The sequence below is a fragment of the Chenopodium album genome, chromosome 5, assembly GCF_948465745.1.
Source record: "Chenopodium album chromosome 5, dcCheAlbu1.1, whole genome shotgun sequence".
NCBI classification, from domain to species: Eukaryota; Viridiplantae; Streptophyta; class Magnoliopsida; order Caryophyllales; family Amaranthaceae; genus Chenopodium; species Chenopodium album.
Window position 1 is genome coordinate 13,434,909 of NC_137838.1, and position 23,663 is coordinate 13,458,571.

The 23,663-nt window shown below is 38.0% G+C and overlaps 2 protein-coding genes across 2 annotated transcripts; both read left to right on the forward strand.

The window, feature by feature from the left end:
• Positions 1-2,159: 2,159 nt before the first annotated feature.
• Positions 2,160-6,269, forward strand: LOC145630484 (wall-associated receptor kinase 5-like). The gene is made up of 3 exons (XM_081682745.1): positions 2,160-3,167; positions 4,104-4,274; positions 4,881-6,269. Exons 1-3 carry the CDS (start codon positions 2,267-2,269, stop codon positions 6,065-6,067), a joined length of 2,259 nt encoding a protein of 752 aa, XP_081538871.1. The 5' UTR covers positions 2,160-2,266; the 3' UTR covers positions 6,068-6,269.
• Positions 6,270-11,647: 5,378 nt separating this feature from the next.
• Positions 11,648-13,713, forward strand: LOC145632619 (uncharacterized). Its single transcript, XM_081684972.1, has 2 exons — positions 11,648-12,778; positions 13,042-13,713. The coding sequence occupies exons 1-2, from the start codon at positions 11,648-11,650 to the stop codon at positions 13,711-13,713; spliced, it is 1,803 nt and encodes a 600-aa protein (XP_081541098.1).
• Positions 13,714-23,663: the final 9,950 nt, after the last annotated feature.

Sequence of the window (23,663 nt, forward strand, 5' to 3'; positions counted from 1 at the left end):
CCGACACAGAGTCATCCGTCATAAAATTAACCTAGTCAAGCTGTTTTGAACCTGATACAAATTTATTTGAACTGTATATAAATGAACAGACCAAATGTTTATTAGACTCAAACACGACCATGACTTAACAAATCTTGACCCAAAATTGACCTAATTTGAATTATTATGGGTTAATTAAAAAAGTAACCTTGATTCTTACAAACACGACCCGTTGTGTCTAGGGCTGTTCATCGGTCCAAGACTGGACCGGACCGGACCAACCCGGATAAGACCGAAGTCCGAAAATTAGAATTTTAAGAACCGAAGACCGGACTGATTAAGTTAGAACCGAACCCGGACCGGACCGAAAGAATCGGTCCAAAACCCGAACCGGACCGTTTTGAACCGATTTAAGAATTTTTTTAAAAAGAATATTAATTTTTAATAAAGTCAAGGAAAACACAAAAAAAAATATTGGAAAAACGATATTGTAACGTCATTTTTGCGTCTTTTTTTGTATGTGTAGTGCAAAAAAACTTATAAAGTTAAAGTATTCTAAGCTTATTAAGGATAATTTTAAACGTTATTTAAGGTTTCACACATATTTTTTATAAAAAATCGGTCCGTTCCAAAACCGGTTTTTATAGGGTTTTGGAGCGGACCAGACCGAAGACCGGAAAAATGAATTTCAAGACCCGAAGACCGGACCGATTAATTCGGTCTGGTCCGATCCGGGTTCGGTCCGAGGTGGTCCGGTCCATTTTTTCGATCCGGACCGATTTATGAACACCCCTAGTTGTGTCAATTGGTTACTTAAATTGACATCCCTACGTTTCAAATGGGGTCGTCAATTGGTTTTAGCCTTTTGAAAATTCAAACTAAACTATTCAAGTCCGTTTGTCTAATACTTCAATAATATCCTATAGTTCATTTATTTATTTTTGTATGGATGAAATGTACTCCTATGTTTTCTATACTCCTCCCAGTCCTCCGTATTAATATTTCTGATCCAAAATCATACACATATTTTTTTTTTTGAAAGAAAAAATAATAAACATATTTTTATTCACTAATTGACTAATATTGTGACATGACACAAGAGACAAATAATCAAATTGACTAGTAATAATGCCGTATAATATGGTCTTATAAGAAGTTGATGGTTAAATTTTTGTTGGTAATAAAGATACGAAGTATATCAGATGGAAAGATGGATGTACATCACTTTCCTTTACTTACACCCTTTGTTTCTTATTAATTGATTCTTTCTTGTATGTTGATAATTTAATTTTTTTTTTTAAATACTACCTTCGTTTCTTAATTCTCAAATGAACCTAGTTCACACTAATTTATTGTGAACCACTAACATTAGAGACAATATGATTGTTTTATTAATAAGAAAAAAGGTCACTATATTAAAATTAAAGTTATTATGTTGAAATTAAAGTTCGTGTGACATTATAAAAGCTATAAGAGATTAATTTTTTTTAATGCAAATTTTAATATAATGGTCATTATGAATAATAAAGATCACTATGTTAAAATTAGATCATTATTCAACATAATGTTGTACTTTGAATTCTTAATAACATTAAGGGTCACACAAGTTTTAAAAAAGATTATTATGTTAAAAATAAGGTTACTTTAAAAAAATTAGGGGTCACTATGTTGAATATAATATCAGTTACGTGTGTATAAACCTTAGGTCCATAATAATATTATTGTGGACCAGTTCCATGAAGATTTTCTGCCTTTTTAGTTGACACGTATTCAGTTTTAGGAATTTTTTTTAATTGACACGTTTCCTTTTGAGATAACTTTTTTACCTTGTATTTACAATCTACCCCACTTGTTTTTTCATTCTCTCTCACTCTCTCTCCTCTGCTTAATATATATGTCTAAATCAAACACGTTAATTTAGTAGAAACGGAGGAAGTAGATTAATAATAATTAAAAAAAAAAAGGCGATAGAGACATAGCATAACTTTTTTTTTTTTTTTTTTTAGGAAAGACATAGCATAACTTTTAGTTCCAACTTATAAAGGTCCAAATAAAAAAATAAAAAAAAATGAGTATTTTTTTTCCACAATACAAATTATGTTGACGGGAAGACTTTGCCTTGACTCTGTGAGAGTTCTTATACAAGCTATTTGCTATTAACTCCTAAATACTTAACAAAAAACACCTTATTCTTGGCCAAAGTATTGAAATCCCTTACAAAAAAATCCTATTATTTCACTATTCAATAAAATTATTTAATCTAGCTTCAAAAATACTCACAATAATCATGGGTTATTCTTATGCTCTTCTACTCTTAGTTTGTCTGTGTTGGTTGTTGACAACGCTCATCACCGGAGACGACGAAGCAGCGCCACCCCTCGTAATCAGCCCACACTGCTCAGCTAAGTGCGGAAATTTGAGCATTCCTTACCCTTTTGGTATTGAAGAAGGTTGCTACTATAAACCACCAAATGATGAAACATCTTCCTCCTTCAAAATCAATTGTAATAATGCCACTAACCTTCCAACACCGCTACTGTTGGGGATGCAGGTACTGAATATTTCAGTAGTAGAGGGTGAGTTACGCGCCAAATCAAATGTTTCTTACGATTGTTACAACCAAACTAGCCGAGTTCACAGTTCGTTGGAAAGGTTCAACCTGGGAACATTTACACTATCTAGCCCTGAAAACATATTAGTTGCTATAGGGTGCGACACCACAGCCTCATTTTCGGGGTTTCGAGTTGGATTAAAATATAAAACTGGATGCTCGACTAACTGTGTAGAACCAGATGATGTGATTAACGGAGAATGTTCCGGGGTTGGGTGCTGTCAAGCCGCGATCCCCTGTGGGGTTAACAACGTTACAGTGCAAGTAGAGAGTCCTAGCAACCGTAGTTCTGTGAATGGTTTTAACCCGTGTAATGTTGCATTTCCGGTGGCAAAAGATGCGTTTATATTTAATGAAAATTATTTAGGACGGTCTATGGAATACTACAAAGCCTTGGCGGTTCCTGTGGTATTCAATTGGACTGTTGGACGAGATAATTGCTCGGTGGCGAAAGCGGAAGGGAGCTGCTTATGTAAAGGAAACACAGAGTGTTATGATCCGATGCGCGAATTGGGGTATCGATGCCGCTGCATAGAAGGTTACTCTGGCAACCCTTACCATCCTCTTGGATGCACAGGTAAAAAAAAATACTTAGACTATAATGTGGGAAGACTTTTCAATATCTACAATATTAATTAAATTTAAATAATAAATTTAATAATAGATTTAATAATAGTACTAGTAATAGTAATAATAATAGTAATAATAATAATAATGGATTGAACTTAAATTTGTTGAACTAAACTGAAATTTGTTGAAATAATAATAAGGTTTTCATAACGGAACTACATAACATACAGGGCCTAAGTTAAGTTCAGTTTAGTAAAAATAATTTCAGTTTAGTAAAAAAAGTAACTTTAAATAAGATATGGACTAAGGCCCTGTTCTCTTCACCTTAAAAAAAATAATATTAAGTAAAAATAATTTCAGTTCAGTAAAAATAAGTCCAGTTCAATAAAATTAATTTCAGTTCAGTAAAAATAAGTTCAGTTCAGTAAAATTCAGTTTTCTTAAAGAAGAACTATAATAGAAAATCAGTAAAAATAATTTAAGTTCAGTAAAATTAATTTCAGTTCAATAAAATTAAGTTCAGTTCAGTAAAAATAAGTTCAGTTCAGTAAAAAATAATTTCAGTTCAGCAAAATTAAGGTGAATCAAACAGGGCCTAATAGAAAATCAATAAAAAAAAATATTTCAATAATTCCAATTTAGTTAAATTAGTTTTACTTCAGTAAAAATAATTTAATTTCAGTAAAAATAATTTTATTTTGGTAAAAATATTTTCAATTTAGCAAAAATAAGGTGTAATGGAAACCTTATAATAACTTATTTAAACTCATCTTAATTATTTATACTATGTATTATATTGTTTGAATTTATTTAATATAGTGTATAAAAACAACTTTTTTCCCTGTTATTATTAATTAGGCTATGTTCACTTAACCACCATATTCACATCAATATTCAACAAAAATAATTATATAACAGATGATATTGATTTGCATTTCATTAGACATTGACGAGTGCAAGGAAGCGAATGATTGTGAGAAATCAGAGTATTGTATCAATACAATTGGAAGTTATTATTGCAAGTGTCCAAGGAGGTTCCACGGGAATGGGACCAAAACCAGCACTTGCATCTCTAATAGAAAGCCTTGGTTCATACCAGTTATGACTACTGCAGGTATGAAACACATAACTGCTCATACAAATTTATGTCCTTAATTATTATTATTATTATTATTATTATTATTATTATTATTATTATTATTTTAATGTGGGTTTTTATGAAATCTTGATCATCACATACATTGATTGATTATATATTAATTATTAGGTTGATTCTCTTATGATAGACTTTAGTTTATTACATGTTATACATGCCTTGAAAATATTTTAGCCGTCTTCAAATATCATGATGTCTTTAGCCCGTTTAGCAAGTAAGAGTCTAAGTGTAAATTAACCTGGCTTTGGAGTTTAGAGCATAACATGGCCTCTGGTATGGGGAATACGCCTAAAGGACCACAATATGTTGTTTTGGGCTATAGTTCGAGAATATAAATTAGTGAACCACGTAAATATGTGTGTTATTTTATTTTGATCTTTACATAGTCTTCTACATTTGTTATAAGTGGACCACTATAAACAAGAAATGAAATAAACATAAGCACATGCATAGTTTTGGGGTCTAGGGTGGCAAAGAAGGTGCATATAGTCATATACTCTTGTTTATGTTTAGATTTTGCTAAATTTGTTGCATTCATAATAGTGACAACTTTTTATGGCGTAGGTCTTGGTGGTGGCATCATAATGTTGCTTCTGTTTGGGTTTCTCTTGCACTTTATACATGGTCAAAGACAAATTAAAAAAATGCGAGAAGTTTTTTTTCGCCAAAATGGGGGTTTGCTTTTACATGAAAAGCTCTCTGAACGACATATAGATGCATTGAAAATCTTTACTATGCAAGATCTTGAAGTAGCGTGCAACAATTATAGTGACGAAAATATAATTGGAAAAGGAGGTTTTGGAATTGTGTACAAGGGAATTTTGCCAGATAATCAGGTTGTGGCTATAAAAAAATCTCTCAAGGTAGATCCAAACCAAGTTCATCAATTCATCAATGAAGTTTTGGTTTTATCGCAAATCAACAACAAAAATGTTGTTAGGCTACTAGGTTGTTGCTTGGAGAGTGAAGTTCCATTGTTGGTGTACGAATTCATTAACAATGGGACGCTATATGATCACTTACACGATGCAGTAAAAGCGTCCATGCTTAAATGGCAAGTGCGTGTAAAGATTGCATCAGAGGTTGCCAATGTGCTATCTTATCTACACAACACAGTCTCAACACCGATAATTCATAGAGATATAAAATCAATGAACATTCTCTTAGATGAAAGTTACACTGCTAAGGTAACAGATTTTGGAGCTTCAAGATTGGTTCCCCCGGACCAAAGCCAACTTGCTACCATTGTGCTAGGAACTCGAGGATATTTGGATCCCGAATATTTGCAGACAAGTGAACTAACTGAAAAGAGTGATGTTTATAGTTTTGGTGTCGTCCTAGTGGAGCTATTGACTAGGAAAAATGCATTTTCTATTACTAGGCCTGAAGCTGAGAAATGCCTTGCTATGCACTTCCTCCTCAAGATAAAAGAAGGCCTATTGTTGGACATTCTTGACATAAACATAGTGAGTGAGAAAAATATTGAGGAGATACATCAAATGGCCAATCTAGCTAAACGGTGCTTGATGTTAAAAGGAGAGGAAAGGCCTGCCATGAAAGAAGTTGCAATCGAATTGGAGACTATCAAAAGAAAGGGATTCCATCCATGGAACGATGATGGATCAATCCAAAAAGATTGTGGACCTTTTATCACTGAAAATTCGAGATTTGACCATGGAGGTTGTAGCAGTGGCATTGAATCAAATTCATATGATTCACACTTGCTTTCATCTTTGGAAAGTGGTAGGTGATCAATTATAAATTCTTTGGAATCTTTATGTCTTTGTAAATTTTTTTATAAGTGCAAGATTATAGAGTAAATAATCTTAGTGTTTTTAGTTTTTTCTAGCTAATTAGGTTATAGCTTTTATGTGTGGGTGCAACTTAATTACATAAACTCTTATCTGTATTATGTATCCTCTTTTATAAATGAAAATGATAAGATTATTAGAATATTGTCAAAGTTATTACTAAAACTAGGGGTGTCCATTCGCTTTTCGGTTTGGATTTAGCCCAAATCCAATCCGATCCGAATTACTTAGCAAATCCAATCCGATCCGAATTACTTAGCAAATCCAATCCGATCCAATCCGAATTATAATTAGGGTTCACTACTAGAAAATCCGTCTTTTATGGACGCTTTTTAGGCTTTTTTTCGACGCTAAAAAGCGTCGAAAATTTATTTCTCGACGCTGTAAAAAAGCGTCGAGAAATAGTGAGTCGAGAAAATTCGGTGTCACAAAAAAGCGTCGCAAATTTCGACGCTATAATTTGTCCAAATTTTTATACGAAGCGTCGAAATTACAATAGTTGGCGCACTTTCTCAAATTTAGAGACGCTTTTTTATGTCTAGAATCTTATTATTGGCGACGCTTTTTTGTGTCCAGAATTTCATATAATCTATGTTTAGTAATTTGGCGACGCTTTTTTCTGTCTATATTTTTTTGGCTGAGAAGTTCTTCTCTTCTCCATATTCTTTATAAAAAGATCTAGAATATATCAACCAAAAAAAATATTTCATATTGAAACTTGTATTACCAATATATACACAGCACAATCAGGCCAATTTTTTTTTTTTTCTTATTCCATATTAAAATATTATAGTACTTGTACAATATCTCATAGTCATGAGTTCTCGATTACAAAAGATTTGATTCCAACTTATATATACTTCATTCGCGACTAGTTGTTGTGGAACAAATTTACTCATTTCTTCACAAAAAAAACTTCATTAAATTTCCAACTTTGCTGCTCCTCAATCTACTTGCATTGCAAGGAAAGTTCACATTGTGACCAATTGTTGGCCTTGAATTCACAACACATCCTTTGATGTTTCTGGATCATTAGCAGGAGCAAATATAGCAAGGTGGAGCGACAGCAGATTTGACGAAATTAAACTATGGTTGTGGTATTCCTCTCGTTCGCAATCTGCAAGAAACTCAGCATCATTGATAGTAGATTATGTAGAAGCATATAAACCGTTTGAATAAATCAGAATCACAACACATAAAAACTGCAACGAGCAAATGCAAAAGATACAATTCTTTTGAATGGAGTGAGGGAAGCTAGGGGGATAACAGAGGAAAAGTAATATTTTCAGTTTTTCACACCTGAAACTTTAGTAGGGTCAGTCACTTGTAACCATGTTTGAGTTAACAAAGTTTTTGATAGACCTGTATAAAGTAGACAGGAAAACACACAACTCAATAGAAAATGGTAGTTAAAATATAATAGATATCACTAGCTTCAGAGCAACCATAGGGGCATGTAGCACTTAAACCCCTCTTACACGGAAAATCAATTCAAGGCATATTATTTGTCAAATCTTCTTACTTAAACATGTCATATATAACATATAATGGACATGGGATTGCATCAACCAAATCATATAGTTCAATATTCAGTCCAATTCATTGTTTGAAATCGAATTCCAGCCATCAACTAAATCCAAAGTCAAATATAACTAGAAACAATTCTAAACTTATGCTTGTTGTAGACGTAAATCTTCCATCTAAAAATTCAACCCAAGTCTTATAAGATTTGAGTAGTATTACAACAGAAATTCAAATCGTAACAATATTGCAGGGAATAAAGGTTGGAACTTACTCCTACTTGATTATAGTATGTTACGGAGTAATGCCAAGATCTTCATTTCACTTTCTTGTGCAATATGTAGTATGGAATTTGTCTTGCGTCTAATTCAAATCTTCTAAACTATTTCATTGATGGAGCTCACTGAAAATCCATTAGGAAAATTAACAAAGACATCATAGTTAATACGAAGTACATATTATCTTTTAATGACACATAACTCAAAGAAGACAAAGTATAGACCTTGTTGTCTATACGCGAAGGAGAACCTGCACAAGGAAATTACTGATTAGAAATAGGCCAACATTGCCAGAGTGATTATAGAAGTAAACTAACTCAATTCGGTAATAAAATTTCTCAGTCAAAGCTTTAGCCCAATTTGTTAAGTCACCAAATTAAATTTAGTCTAAATAATAACAATGGCCTTTTGACCACACTCTTGTCTAATAGTATAATGCAATAAAATCGGCCTTAACGTCAACATTACTAAGCAAAAACTAAGTTCTAGGCAAACTGATCACAAAATCTTCACTCCAAAATAAAAAAATTTGCCTTCATGAACCTGAGAAATTAAACTGGTAGCAGATGGATGTCTAGCTAGAAAATATAGGTCTAGAGCACATTTATTCCTTGGAACCCCTATTTTGTTCTCATGATGGACAATCAACTGACCACAAAATCATTAACTAAACACACCCCAAAACATAATACTATGTAATAACAAAGAGTGATCAAATACTCTTCAAAAAAAAAAAAAAAAAAGAGTGATCAAATAAAACTCCAATAAAAAAAATCCTAAACATACTTTATAGCACAATTTATATTCGTATATAAATCCTAACAAGGATAAAAACATGCCAAACACATTACTATTGAATTGGAGCTATTACTACTTATTAGTTGTAGAAATTCAAATCTTGTTTAATTCTTGAAAGAATCTATCTTGTATGTAGCAAATTATTAGAAATTAATCCAAAAAATAAAAAAATTAGACAAGATGGAGGAAAGAATTGATAATTAAGATTGACAAATTTAACACTTATATAAAGTTTCGAATGGATAAGTTGATTTAGGAGGCCCCTTGATACTCTGCATCACATACAAAGATACTAATTATTATAAATTATAACACCAGTCATTATCTAGCATAAGTGAATCACAAATTTGAAAAATAAAAAAAGTAGTAGTACAATAAAATACTCTGCATTACATACAAAGAGTCAACGATACTAGTTCTACAATCTGATAGAAGTGGGAACGCTGTTCTTTTCGGTGTGAGATTCGAACTAGGTAGCTATCTCATCTCAATCTCTTATGATTCAAGAGCTTACATTCCTTTATAATAAGACTAATATTTTTATGAATCTAAACAATTGAAGAAAATAAAAATAACCAAATCATTATCTTTTCCCACTAGAAAACGCAACCCAAAAAAATTAACACTCAAAATCTATAATCAAAGAGAGTCACAAAAATAAAAATAAACCCGAATCGTGCTTCAAACATATGATGATCAATGGTTTCGAAATTGAATTAGAAAAGCAGCAAATAATTTAACATAACAATATGTATACACATACAAACAATCCCTAAAATTATGTTCTTCATGAATCTAACCCATATCTGAGTAATCTGACCAATATTTTGAGATATTATTGAAAAATTATCAACATCGGAAAACAATCTATAAGATACAATTCGAAAATTAGACAAACCTCAATAATATAGACGTAGAGAAGGATGAAATTGATTACTCCGTACAATTGAGGACGAGTAGTGAAACTTCATAAAGCAGAATTATGAGAGACGCAAGGAGAAAGAAAATTTGTGAACGAAATCTAGGCCATGACTCCATGAATCCCTTTGTAGAATTCAGATCGAATAAAGGAAAAGGAATACTGAATAGTTAGGGTTAAGATTAAGAATATGAGTTGAAGCCTTGAAGGTCTGTGATGTTGAATTGGGCGGTTTTATTTATTTATTTTTATTTTTATCAATTCCGTGGGTTCAGCTAATCGGGTCCACGTGCAAGGCACATGTTAACATTCTCGACGCTTTTTGATGTCGAAATTTACTTTCGACATTAAAAAGCGTCGAGAAAACACGGATATCATTATTTACAGTTGACCCTCTTGCCTCAGTGTCGAGGCCATAGCGTCGAGAAAATGCTCTTTTTGTAGTAGTGGTTATTTGGATCCAATCTGAAAATCCGAAATAAAATACGTTGCTAATTTTTTTTGGGTCTAACACGATTATAAAAATAAAATTGCAATAATGAAATTCAATTCTTGAAAGTATAGTAGTACATGATTTATACTAGTATTGAAAACATAGGTTTACATGATTAATATTATTATAATCATAAACATAGTTTAAAATGATTAATATTAACAATATTTTTTTTGTAAAATAACGCTTTCAAAATTCGTTTATTTCGGTTTTTTGGATCCGAACAAGGTCAATCCGATCCAATCCGAAAATCCGAATTTTTACAAAAATTCAATCCGATCCGATTCAATTTAAAGTTTAGATCTGATCCGAATTGATAATTCGATTTGGATTGGATTGGATTTCGGTTTTATTCGAATAATGGACACCCCAAACTAAAACTATACTCAATAATTTATATTTTTCTTGAGTTCAAGTTGTAACATGTGCAATATATAATGAATTATGATGGTAGGTGTGACGTGCAATATATTTACAGAACAAGTTTTTATTGCTGGTCATCGAGGGCAATCAAGTACCGTTGACCCAGAACTATTGACACTGCACAATCAATCAGATGACACATGCTAATGCACCAATTTAACTTTAAATCTAAAAAAAAATTGATATTACTTACTCTTTCTAAGAAATCAGGTGGCGTTATGTTTAATTAATGCAGAACAAGTCAATGAAAATAAGAACGATAAAAGCATTAAAGAAGATAAACAATGAACACATCAACGTGGTTTGATTAGACATAAATTTAAACCAACTGTAAATGATTAGTTGGCTATATATAGGCACAATTACTCAAAACGGCTGAAAGTATTGCGAGATTATTGGATCAAATACAATCAAACATCAAAAGCAAATAAGAAAATTATAAGATGGCATCATTGTTATGGGTAAAAATCTGCAAGCATTAGTCAACGACGGTCAATAAAGGTCAATGACGAAGACTTCCCTTGACGAAGCTGCAAGCTCGACGACGCGTGAAGACATCGACGGAAGATAAAGTCAAGTAACGGCTCCCTATTTTTTAGGAAGAAGATAAGCAAGGATTTAGTCCAACTTCAGCCAAGCCAGTCCGTTGGAATTCAAAACAGAAGAAGAATATTCTCAGCAACCAACATCCGAAAATCATGGGCATGATCTTATCTCCTTGCAAACGGCTAGGTTCAACCTAGCAAGCCATCTATAAAAAGGGCAAGGCAGCGACGAGTATAATCCATCATCCAACGATACACATCATATATCAAATCTTGTAAACTGATATTATTTTTGCATAGTGAAAGTTTGGTAGATCCTCATTCTACCCGCGGTTTTTACCTTCATTGGGTTTTCCGCGTCACCAATTCCTCGTGTCTTTTATTCTCTTTTATTTTTGTCTTACATTTGATTTTTCTTAGTTGATCCGTAGCCTAGATTTTGATACTCAATCCCACTTAGAAAAAATTAGCATAAACAATTTGGCGCCGTCTGTGGGGACACAACTAGGTAAAATCTAAAAATTCCTCGCCAAAACCTCCAATATGTCAGCCGACGAAATGACCCCAGAACAGCTAAAAGCTGCTTACGAGAAAATTCAAGCCGACCTTGAAGCAGCCAAGGAATCTAACGAGCGTCTCAGCAAGGAAAAAGAAGCGTCAGATTCTGATGCAGCTGCTCTCCGCGAGCAATTGGAGTCCGCCCAGAGCAATCGTCGTCGCCAGCCAAGGCAGCTAGGCCTGATCCCCAGAATTCCGTCGCTAGATGTCATTGAGTCCCTCCATGACACCGATACTGAATCCAGTGACAGAGAAATGAATTTGGACCGCCCAATTAGGAATACTGGGCAAGGGACCATCCGGACTTCAGGCGACGGCCAAGGTAGCCCGCAGCCGGACCAGACGGAAATCCTGCTCCAGAGATTGGTTGCCTTAGAAAAGCAGAACTCTAAGGTCCTATCAATGATGAAAAAGATGCCCGACGTGCCGATCCCCGTCCAGCGAGAAGCTCCAGATGGGTTCGCAGCAACCCCATTTTGCGACGAGTTGGCCCTGGCCCGAATTCCCAGAAGATTGTCGCTCCCGATGTTTATGTCGCTATATGACGGAACGACCTGTCCAGAGCAACATGTCGAGTACTACAAGCAGCGAATGTGGCAAGCTTCGATCCCGTTCGAGTACTGGGAAGCATGCATGTGCAAGTCGTTTGGTGCGACGCTGACAGGCCCCGCCCTCAAGTGGCTCGGCAAACTCGAACCAGGTAGTATAACTAGTTTTGCTATGTTAGTTAACAAATTCTATTCCCATTTTGAAAGTAGCAGGCAGTTCGACAAGCAGACGAGCGATCTGTATCGGATCGTCCAGGGTCCCAAGGAGACCATCAGAACTTATTGGTCCCGGTTCAACAAGGAGAAAGTCTCAATCAAGAATGTCGACAATAGGACTGCCATTGAAGCCTTCCTCCGCGGATTGCATACGGACTCGGACCTGTACAAAGATATGGTCAAATATCCGTGCTCGACATTTGAAGAAGTCCGGACCAGAGCCGTGGCTCAAATGCGCTTTGACGAAGATATCGCCAATCGCAGCTCCTACCCAAGTTCTAGAAGTTCGTCCGATCGGAAGGCCCCGAGCAACCCAAGAGGATCGTGGCGACATCAACCCTACGAGGCAAAGGTAGATCACGCTCTGTTAATGCTGTGCAGGTCGAAGATATCCTCGACGCCCCGCAGTACCCCGAAATATCGGAGTATGGCTTCGACGTGAATATCGTAGCAGTAGTGAAAGAGTTGGAGCCCTTGGGAAGCAAAGTGCGCTGGCCGTCAAAGAGCAACAAGCTTGAATCGGAGAAGGATATGAGCAAATGGTGCGAATTCCATAGCGATCATGGCCATAAGACGGAAGATTGCTACGCCCTGTAATGAGAGGTCGCCTTCCAGCTAAAGAGAGGCAACCTCAAGCATCTATTGGGGAAAAAGAAAAGCAATGACGCAGGCCGCCATCAGCCAGACACGACGACGACGACGGCTGGACCTCCTAAGCCCCCTGTACCTAAGGTAATAGTTAATGTTATCACTGGTGGTTCCGATATTTGTGGACTAACCTACTCTGCAGCAAAAAGTATCGCAAAGTCAACGATAGATAATGCAGATGTCCTAGACGAGATCAGAGACCCCTTGGAAAAGAAGCTGGAAGCGACGTCAATTACTTTCGACGATGACGACGTCAACAACATCAACAGAGAGCATGAAGACTCTTTGGTAATTTCTTTGGTCGTCGGGAATTGTCTGCTTCGAAGGGTGCTGGTCGACGGAGGAAGCTCCGCAAATGTCCTGTTCAGAAGAGCCATGGAAGACATGGGATTGAAGGATAGCGACATCACCAGAAGGTCGACGACTCTGGTCGGTTTCAGTGGAGAAAGCATGTCAACTTTCGAAGACATAACCCTTCCAACCTATGCAGGAGGCCTAAACCCTCAAACCAAATTTAACATCGTCGACTGCCCATCAGCCTATAATGCCATACTAGGACGACTCTGGATCCACCGATTGAAAGCTATTCCTTCCACCTACCACCAATCAATCAAATTTCCAACCCCATGGGGAGTCTAAGAAATCAAAGGAGAACCCCGCGAAGCCAAACACTGCTACAAAACAACCCTTAAACCAACCATGAGAACCGCATAGCAATTACAGCATGGCCCGACACCAGACAATCCCAACAACCTCGAAATTGACGAAATACCTTTAGACCCCGAAAAGCCTGATCAAACCGTCCGTGTCGGAGCCAACTTAACACCTGAACTCAAAAACAGCATCCTAGCCTTTCTCCGAGAGAACAAAGATTGTTTCGCCTGGTCTCATAAGGACATGACTGGTATAGACCCTAGCATCATCTCGCATAAGCTGAACGTCGACCCAAATCATAAGCCCGTCAAGTAGAAGTGTCGAAAGTTTTCTCCGGAGAGAAATAAAATCATCAACGACGAAGTGCAGCAGCTGATCGACACGGGAAAAATAAGAGAAGTCAAGTATCCAGATTGGCTCGCAAATGTTTTCGTCGTTAGTAAAAAGAACGGCAAGTGGAGAGTATGCATTGACTTCACCGATCTCAACAAAGCATGCCCTAAAGACCCGTTCCCGCTCCCGCACATCGACGCCATGGTAGACGCAACAGCAGGTCACGAGCTCTTAACATTCATGGACGCCTACTCCGGATACAACCAGATCCTAATGCATCCCGACGATCAGGAGAAGACGACCTTCATGACCGACCAAGGTATATATTGTTATAAAGTCATGCCATTTGGACTAAAAAATGCAGGTTCGACGTACCAGAGACTAGTCAACAAGATGTTTAAGGACCATCTAGGAGAGACGATGGAGGTATACATCGACGACATGCTGGTGAAATCTAAGAAGTCGAAGGACCACGTCGATCACCTCAAACAAACCTTTGAGGTATTGCGAAAATATGGTATGAAACTTAACCCTACTAAATGATCATTTGGAGTGTCCGCTGGAAAATTTTTGGGCTATGTAGTAACACAAAGGGGAATTGAAGCTAGCCCTGACCAAGTCAGAGCCCTAATAAATATTCAATCCCCCCGAAATGTTAAAGAAACCCAAAAATTGACAGGACGAGTGACAACATTAAATCGCTTCATCTCTCGATCGTCAGATAAATGTCATTTATTTTACAAAGTTTTGTGAAAAAATAAAGGTTTTGAATGGACTGACGATCATGAGAAAGCTCTGCAAGATTTAAAAAAATACCTAATGACGCCACCCCTCCTGTCGAAACCCAAAACTAACGAGCCTTTGCAGCTTTATATTGCCGTCAGTGTTGTAGTCGTCAGCGCAGTCCTGACAAGAGAAGACGACGAAGCTGGGCAGCTTTCGGTTTACTATGTAAGTAAAACCTTACTCCCAGCTGAGGTAAGATACACTTCCCTAGAAAAGTTAGCCCTCGCTTTAATCACTGCTGTAAAAAAGCTAAGGCACTATTTTGAAACCCACCACGTAATGGTGATGACTAATTATCCTCTTAAGTTTGTCTTGAGAAAACCAGATCTGACAGGTTGTTTGGGCAAGTGGAGCATTTTGTTGAGCACGATGGACATCGAGTACCAACATAGAAAAGCAATAAAATCCCAAGCCCTAGCAGATTTTGTGGCTGACTTCATCCCCGACTTACAGGCTATAGCTGACAAAGAGGTAGAAGAAATCAACAACGTCCAGAGCGAAAGCAAATGGATCTTGTTCGTCGATGGCTCGTCCAACCAACGAGGAGCTGGCCTGGGAATGGTGCTAAAGTCACCACAAGGGGACATGATAGTAAGGTCTGTATCTTGTGATTGTAAAGCAATTAACAATGAAGCAGAGTATGAAGCTTTGATTGCAGGAATGACCGTTGCGAAAGACCTAGGTGCCACAGCCTTGGATGTATACATCGACTCCCTCCTCGTCGTCAGCTAGGTAACAGGTGACTTCGCAGCAAAAGACTCCAAAATGTCAGCGTACCTCGATATAGCCAAAGAAAAAGCCAAACGGTTTAATCCTTTTACCATCTCCTAAATCCCAAGAGACCAGAATGCCCAAGCCGACGCATTGGCAAACCTAGCCTCCGCCCTAAAAAAGACCACCTTCACAAATATCCCCTTAGTCCATCTGCAGAAGCCATCCGTATCCTTTAAAGAAATCTTACCAGTCGACGACGTCAACAACGACGACGACTGGACCAGACCCATCATAGACTACCTGACCAATGATATCCTACCCAACGACAAATAAGAATCACGAAAACTAAAATACAAAGCCTCCCGATACCACATCATTGACGGAATCCTGTTCCTTAAATTAGCATCGGGGTTATCCCAAAGATGCATCCAAAAGCACGAACAACAGTCCATCCTCAGCCACTTGCACGATGGGGTGTGTAGTAGTCACGTCGGAGGGAGAAAATTAGCTAAAATTGCGAAACGACAAGGATATTTTTGGCCAACGCATCATGAAGACGCAATACAATACGTGACCAAATGCGACAGCTGTCAGCGGTTCGCCAATACTGTCCCTAAGCCGTCGGAGCACCTCCGCCAAACATTATCTCCGTGGCCCTTCATGAGGTGGGGTATGGACATCGTCGAAAAGCTACATGCGGCACCAGGACAAAGAGTGTATATGCTAGCACTAACCGATTATTTTTCTAAATGGATCAAGGCAGTTGCTTTAAAACAGGTGAAAGACAAAGAAGTCATTACATTCATATGGACTAACATTATATGCAGGTTTGGAATTCCGTCGGTGATCGTCTGTGACAACGGGTCACAGTTTATTAGCGACAAAACTCGTTCTTTTTTGCAGAAATTCCGCATAGAGTTGAGGACGTCGACACCAAGGTACCCACAAGCCAATGGACATGCCGATTCCAACAAAAAAGTCGTCATGGAAGCCATCAAGAAAAGATTAAAAGCAGCAAAAGGCAAATGGGCCGACGAGCTCCCATCAGTCCTTTGGGCCAAACGGACGACGCCGAGAGAAGTGACGGGGCAGACACCTTTCTCCCTTGTCTATGGGTGCGAACCCGTTCTCCCAGTCGAGGCCGACTTCCCAACGACAAGATTCGGTCTCATGACGGAGGAGAGAAATCAAGAGGAAATGGAAGACAGCTTAGACGCAATTGAAGAATTAAGAGAAACAACGCTAATCAGAATGGCAGCACAACAACAAATCGTCGCAAGAAGCTTTAACAAAAACATTAAAGCCAAAACATTTTAATTGGGAGACTAGGTACTAAGGAAAGCATTCCAGAATACAAAGAACCTGGCCGACAGAAAGCTCGCTCCCCCATGGGAAGGACCATATGAAATTACCCAAGTCTTCGGCAACGGTGCTTATCGGTTAACCGACCAGCAAGGTAACCCTGTTCCACGAAGTTGGAACGCAAATCATCTCAGAAAATACTACTTTTAAACAGACAGTCGAAAGCGTTCGTCGACGAAACGGTAATTGTAGACACCTAAAAATGTCTCCCCAAAACCAAACCCGTTGATGAACACCTTTCACCGCCATTATTGGTCGAGTTGATTATTTAATCTTTGGAGTGATTAAATTCATGTTCTATCCAATATATTTCATGAACCAATCCAATTTCTAGCTCATTTTCCTAAACCATAACCTATTTTCCACTTTTCGTGTCCACATCGCAAAACTGAGAGAAACTGATTTTATGGATATAAAATTTTTGATCTAATTATTATTTTGTTGGATAGGCCTTTAAATAAGCTTTCCAACCATATATCATAAGCCCAATTCCGAGCTATAACGAAAAAGATATGAGCAAAACACTAAACTCGGCCTAAAACCGACACCCTTCCACTAAAACGACCATATCTTAAAATATACATATCATTTTGACTTGATTATAATTGGGTTGGAAATTAGACTTGATAAGCTTTCCAATGATATATCATATGCCTTATTCCGAGTTACGGATCAAAAGTTATGATTATTTTAAAAACGGGTAAAAAACTGAAATTACCGCGCAGCAGCAAAAATGCCGCGACGCGGCAAAAGCTGACGTGTCACGGGATTAATTCCCGTGACACGGTGCCCATTTTTGTAATTTTTCTCAAATTTCCCCCATGTCACGGGATTTTGCATTGTGTCACGGTGCAATTTCCCGTGTCACGGTGCCCATTCCGTGACACGGGAATATTCCGTGTAATTTCCGCGTACTTTTTACACCGTGACACGGCATACTGCAATGTGCCACGGTGGACAATGCCGTGTCACGGCATTTCTTCACGTGTCACGGTGCACATCCCGTGCCACGGGATTGCTCCGTGTTTTCTTCGCGTAATCCCTAAACGCGTTTTCACTTCCCGTAACCTAAATATTTCCCGTGTCACGCAAATTTGTACCGTGTCACGGAAAAGTTTCCCGCCTGACGGTGGGATTTCCCGTGTCACGGTACACTTTGCCGTGTCGCGGGATACTTTTTTAGGGTTTTTATCATTTTAGGGTTCTGTGTGCTCCCTCAGCACATTTTCTCTATAAATACCCCCTCATTTCTGATGTACGGGGCACTAATAATCATTCTCTCTCACCTTATACCAATAATCATTCTCTTCTCCCTCTTTAACCTAATTTCTAGCCTCCTTATTCTTCCATAACAATTCCCCTAAGCACTCCAAGGAGTCTATACTTAACCCGAGGTTCCGTCCTTAAACCAAGGCGTGAAAGGTACAAATAACTGAGGGTTTGGACCAAATCAACTCTACTTTTTATTTAATTTAATTTTCATTTACTTTATATTTTTTTATTGAAGTTACTAACAGTCTATTCATGATTTAGCAATTAAAAGGAACGCGCAGAATGTGAGTAATTAATTAATTTAATTACTCTTATTTTATTTTTAATATTGCTAGTATCATGATTAGGGTTGTTATTATTATTATTTGATTTGGCTAACGCTATTATTGTTAAATTGCTTCCAATATTAATGGTTATTCTATTATTTTTATGATCACCATACTGCATGTTTAAAGGGAATATGTAATTGAAATTCACGCCTAATAAGATAATTTGGACAACCGGTTTAGGTTCCTTTTTAATCTTGTTAATTAATTCAAGTGATCACAAATTTTATAGAATTATGTGTTGCATTAATATTCAACCAATTTAGCATAATAATAGTTTGGAACAAATTGAATCTTTGTTTGTATGCCTATGAGATCGCAGGAATTACTTTTCACTATAAGAATCGAGTAGAGGCCAGTACGGGCGAATGTGACTCCATGACTCACTTCGTACCATCATCCCTGATCCTCCTTTCGTGGTTCCGAACCATATGGAGTTAGTAATCTCATGGATTATGAATGGGGTGTAACCTTCACGGGTCAATCGTTGTTGCCTATCGTTGTCCCTTATTCGTGGTTGCCTTTTATGATCCGTGAACGGTTTACAAGTTCCTTAAAAACTTGTCGGCGGTTCCCTACTTTCCTTGTCCCTAATCGTGTCCCTTATCGTATTATGTCAATTCCCACTTCCTATGAGTGCCAAGCATATTCACACATGCTTTTAACGTAGGCGCATTTCGAGCGACACCTACAGTAATGCTCTAAACAAAACTCTTTGCTTATTTCATTCGTTTAAAGTTTCTATTTATGACTAAGCGTACTGACTTAAGCATCGGAGGGCCGTTGACCGTGCCAACGGCCAACAGTGCTTTAACCATGTTTGTTTTTGTAGTACAATCGATCGACGAGACATTTTACTAAGGAAAAGAAAAGCGCGGCTTTAACCCAACAGTAATAAGCAAACGACGACAGACGTCAGCTACACTAACATCCTTCAAAAGACGAGCAAAGCTGCCGTTTAATCGACAGTCGAAGCACGACGAAGCCAGGGGAAACACCTGATCTTAGCGTCTGACGCCAAACACACGATACCTGAGCCACGAACCAGTCTTCAGGGTTCAGCGTCGACGCTGGGACGCAAGGGGCATTGGCAAACAATGCAACGATAGGCCTAAAATCACAAAGTCTTCTACGAAGCATACTGTGTGGCTACACATCTGTATTTAAAACGTCAACTCCCGTTTAAACATGTTATCCTAAAAATTAATAAAAAAAATTTCGAAGTTTTTGGAATTTAACAATTTCATTTTTTAACTTGTCATTTTTAGCAAACAGATTTTAAATTGCATTTTGCCTTATGTCTACTGTAGACACCCATTTGTGTCTCCCCAAAACCAAACCCAGTGATGAGTACATTTCACGTCGAATCATAATCGAATGAAGCGAAAGTGTGGAAAGTCTAGTGTTGCGGATAGTTTTAATTTCTTTTCTCTTCTCTCTGTTTTTGAAAACTTATTTTAAGAAAACAGCCAATCCTGTTTGGTCGGTCCATGATATGGGTCCAATAATAGTGTAGTTGGATGGGGCTTGCAAAGACCTTTCCAACGGTATATTATAAGCCCAATTCCGATGAATATTGAGGAAGTTATGGCCAATTTACTAAACTGGGCCCGGTTTGAGCTTTATATACGGCCCAATGATCTAGGGGAGGGCCTAATATGATTTATCATTCCTAATGCAATTAGGAATGGTTTTAGTCTTCTAGAATCTTCTAGAAGGTTCTTTTCATTCCTAATTCAATTAGCATTGATAAATTGACCTTTGATGACTTTTCAGAGTTTTAATCAAAATCAAATAGCATTTTTGAGGAAATTATATGATTTTATCCTCTAGTACGGCAAACTTATCTGATTTTCAAAAACGCGTTAAAATCAGGCTTGGCGCCTAACCCCAGGCCTTGGCGCCTGGAACCAGGCCTGGCGCCTGGCGTTAGCCATTGGCGCCTGACGCTAGTGTTGGTGCCTGGCGCCAGTTAGCCAGGGTTGGCGCCAGCTCTATTTTCTGTGCGTCAGACTCTGTTTTGTTTAATTTATCTTTTTGGCTGATTTTCTCTATAAATATCGTATTAAAAACTCCTTTTTCATTCACCAATTATCATCATCATTCACCTACAATCAGTTTTAATTAGCATTCTCTTAATTCTTCAATCATCTATCTTCTCAAACTTTGCTTTTACATACAAAATTCCGCATTCACAAGATCTAGAAACACCTAGCCATATTCGAAGTTGCCTTCGCCCTAGACGTGAAAGGTTTTAATTTATGAGGGTTTGGTCCCAAATCTCTCTTTCAATTATTTAATTTAATTGCTTGTTTATTATTTTCCTTGAAGTTACTAACGTGTGTATTTTGTTATTAGAAAGAGGTACGAAGCATCAAAGTAAGTACTTTAATGATTTATTGATATTATGATGTAGAAATCATGTTTACATTGTTATTATGATATTCCTAGTATCATGTCTTGGGTAATTTTAATACTAAATATGATTCTTACAATGCTTCCTATGTTCTTCCTAATATTTATGATTGTTAGTATCATGTTAGGATTAACGATTTGATCTTTATTGCTTAGTGACATGCTAGGGTTTGTTATTAATCTTGTTAGTATCATGCCTAGGATCTTGCTATTATTATGCTTTAATATTAACATGAACATGATTATGATTATAATTGTTATAATTTATGATTATTATTATTTTGATGATGATTATTTTATTATGATTATAATTTTATTATTCATGATATTGATTATTATTATGTTGCTTGATTTTTATTGTTATTGCTTGATCACACCTTTTATGCATGTTTAAAGGGAATTGGTATTGGTAATCACGCTTAATGAGATATTTAATAATCTTGTTAGGGTTAATATGATTATAATTCAAGTGATCACCAATAATAGATTTATTTGTGCATTAATATTCAACCAACATAGATTAAACAGGTTTAGGGTAATCCTATTGATTGCATGTTAATTAGAAAGCGCACATGAATACGATCAGAATAAAGTAGAGGCCTATTATTAGGGCAGGTTCAATCTCTTTTAGGTCGGATTTGTACCTTCATCCCCGAACCCTTATTTGGTTCAAGACCTTATGGAGTTGACGATCTCTTGGATCGTTAAGGGGTGTAACCTTCATCCTATGAACGGTTTACAAGTTCCTAAAAAAACTTGTTGGCGACTCTTTTGCTCTATCTTCTTCCCTTTTGGACGCCACCGTACTTTAGTGTATGATCACAGTGGGGTTCAAGCTAGTGGGATTAACGCTTGAAAATTATTCCCTACATCTACAGATAGAACCTTGAGCAAATAACGAAAACAAAAGGAATACTTGGCATATAAAACAAAGCAAACTGTCAAAAGAACCACTTGCCCTCAAGTGGAACAAAAGCACAAAGATACAAGTCACCAAATCAAAATACAAGTTTCTGAAGCAAAAGCAAAAGATTGTTTAAAAGCATACAGAGCAAAAGTTTGAACCGTCACAGACGACGACCTTCAAGCATCGGTCCCGTCAGCAGAGAGCCCATCGACAACCTCCTTGACGATCTCATCAGCTCGAACATTGTCATCGACAACCTCGACCTGCGGCTCCTCAGCACCGCTGACGGATTGGTCAGCAGTAACATCAGGCTGTTCGTCGGCAATAGCAGGTTGGTCGACAGCGATCGCAGGCTGATCCCCAGCAACGGGAGGTTGGACATCAACCGCAGCAGCAGACGAAGCAATAGTGACGGAGGGGCCAGGACCTGAATCCGCAGTCGACGCCACTGCAACATCTTCTTCCAGCTCGTCAAGGGTCCCGCCATTAGCCAGGAAATGATCGATCACTTCTTGAGGACGCCACTCTGAAGACTTCCCGTCCAAGAATTGTTTCATTAACTTTGCCTTCACCTTAATATCCAACTCAGCATAATCATCCAGCGCGTCATCCAGCTCCTTCTACGCCGACGCTAACTCCTCTTGTATTTTCATCAGAGCTTCGTCCTTAGCCGCAATCACCCCAACTTTGTCTTCCAACTGCTTAGCTTGCTCCGTTAGCTGATCCTGAAACTTTTGACGCTCTTTCCCCATGTCCTCTGACTGAACCTTTAGTTGTTTTTGAAGGCCGTCCACCTTCTTCGTCGCTTCATCCAAATCCTTCTTGGTCAGCTGAAAAACATTAACCGCAGTCTTGCGTTGAGCTTCACTGTTCTTGGCTGCACTATCTAGCCTCTTCATCTCCTTAGCCAACCCAATCACCCTCTCCCGCAACACCAAAGAATTTTGCAGACACTGTTAACACACGATACAGATCATAAACCCAAAAATTTAACCCCAATAAGCAAAAACTTGTACTTAGTAAAAACTTACGTAAAGATGAGCCACAGCCGCCTCAGAAGCCAAATCCAGGGCAGAAGTACCGGCAAAATGCTCCCTCGAGCCTGGAAACAGCAGCTGGTTTAGGCCAGGGAAGAGAGAGCGACGATCGTCCCTCTGAAGATCTAAGAAATCTGCAGGGAAACGCGCTAAGATATCAGGGACGACAGGTTCATCGTCCACCTTCTGATGCTTGCGTGGAGGGGACGGAGACAAGGTGATAGTGCCGAACTCGTCGACGGTCCTCTGAGTTGCCGGAGTCTGAACAGGCTCTGATTTCTCTGCCACCTCCGACGGTCGTTTCTCCTGAGGATTCAAGCCCCGCTTCCTCCTCATTCGCAAATCGGCCTCTTGTTGAGTCAAGCTTCGACCTCGACGAACGCCTTGAGCAGCCGACTCTGACAAAGCATTAGATATGGTTAACTACAAAGCAACGACACAATGACGACGCAACGAAAGTCGCCTTGCGCTAAATAAAAACTTACGAGTTGACATCGTCTCTTCAGAATCTTATGTTTGTTTTGATGTGCTCACTGGAGTGCTCTGACCTTGCCCCTCTTGGTCGCCCGTCGGCTTCTTCTTTCACACAAACGTTCTTGCCGAAGGACTGATGGCAAGAAATTCTTTTACCTTCGAAGAAGAGGTCTCCGACAACTCAAGAAAGCCCAAGTCCAACTCTGCGTAATTAGAGAAAAGATCAAACCATTTAGCCAAAATCAAGCTAGAGGAACAAGAATACCATAAAAATACTTACCCTTCGTCGCCATCCCTCCGTCAACCACA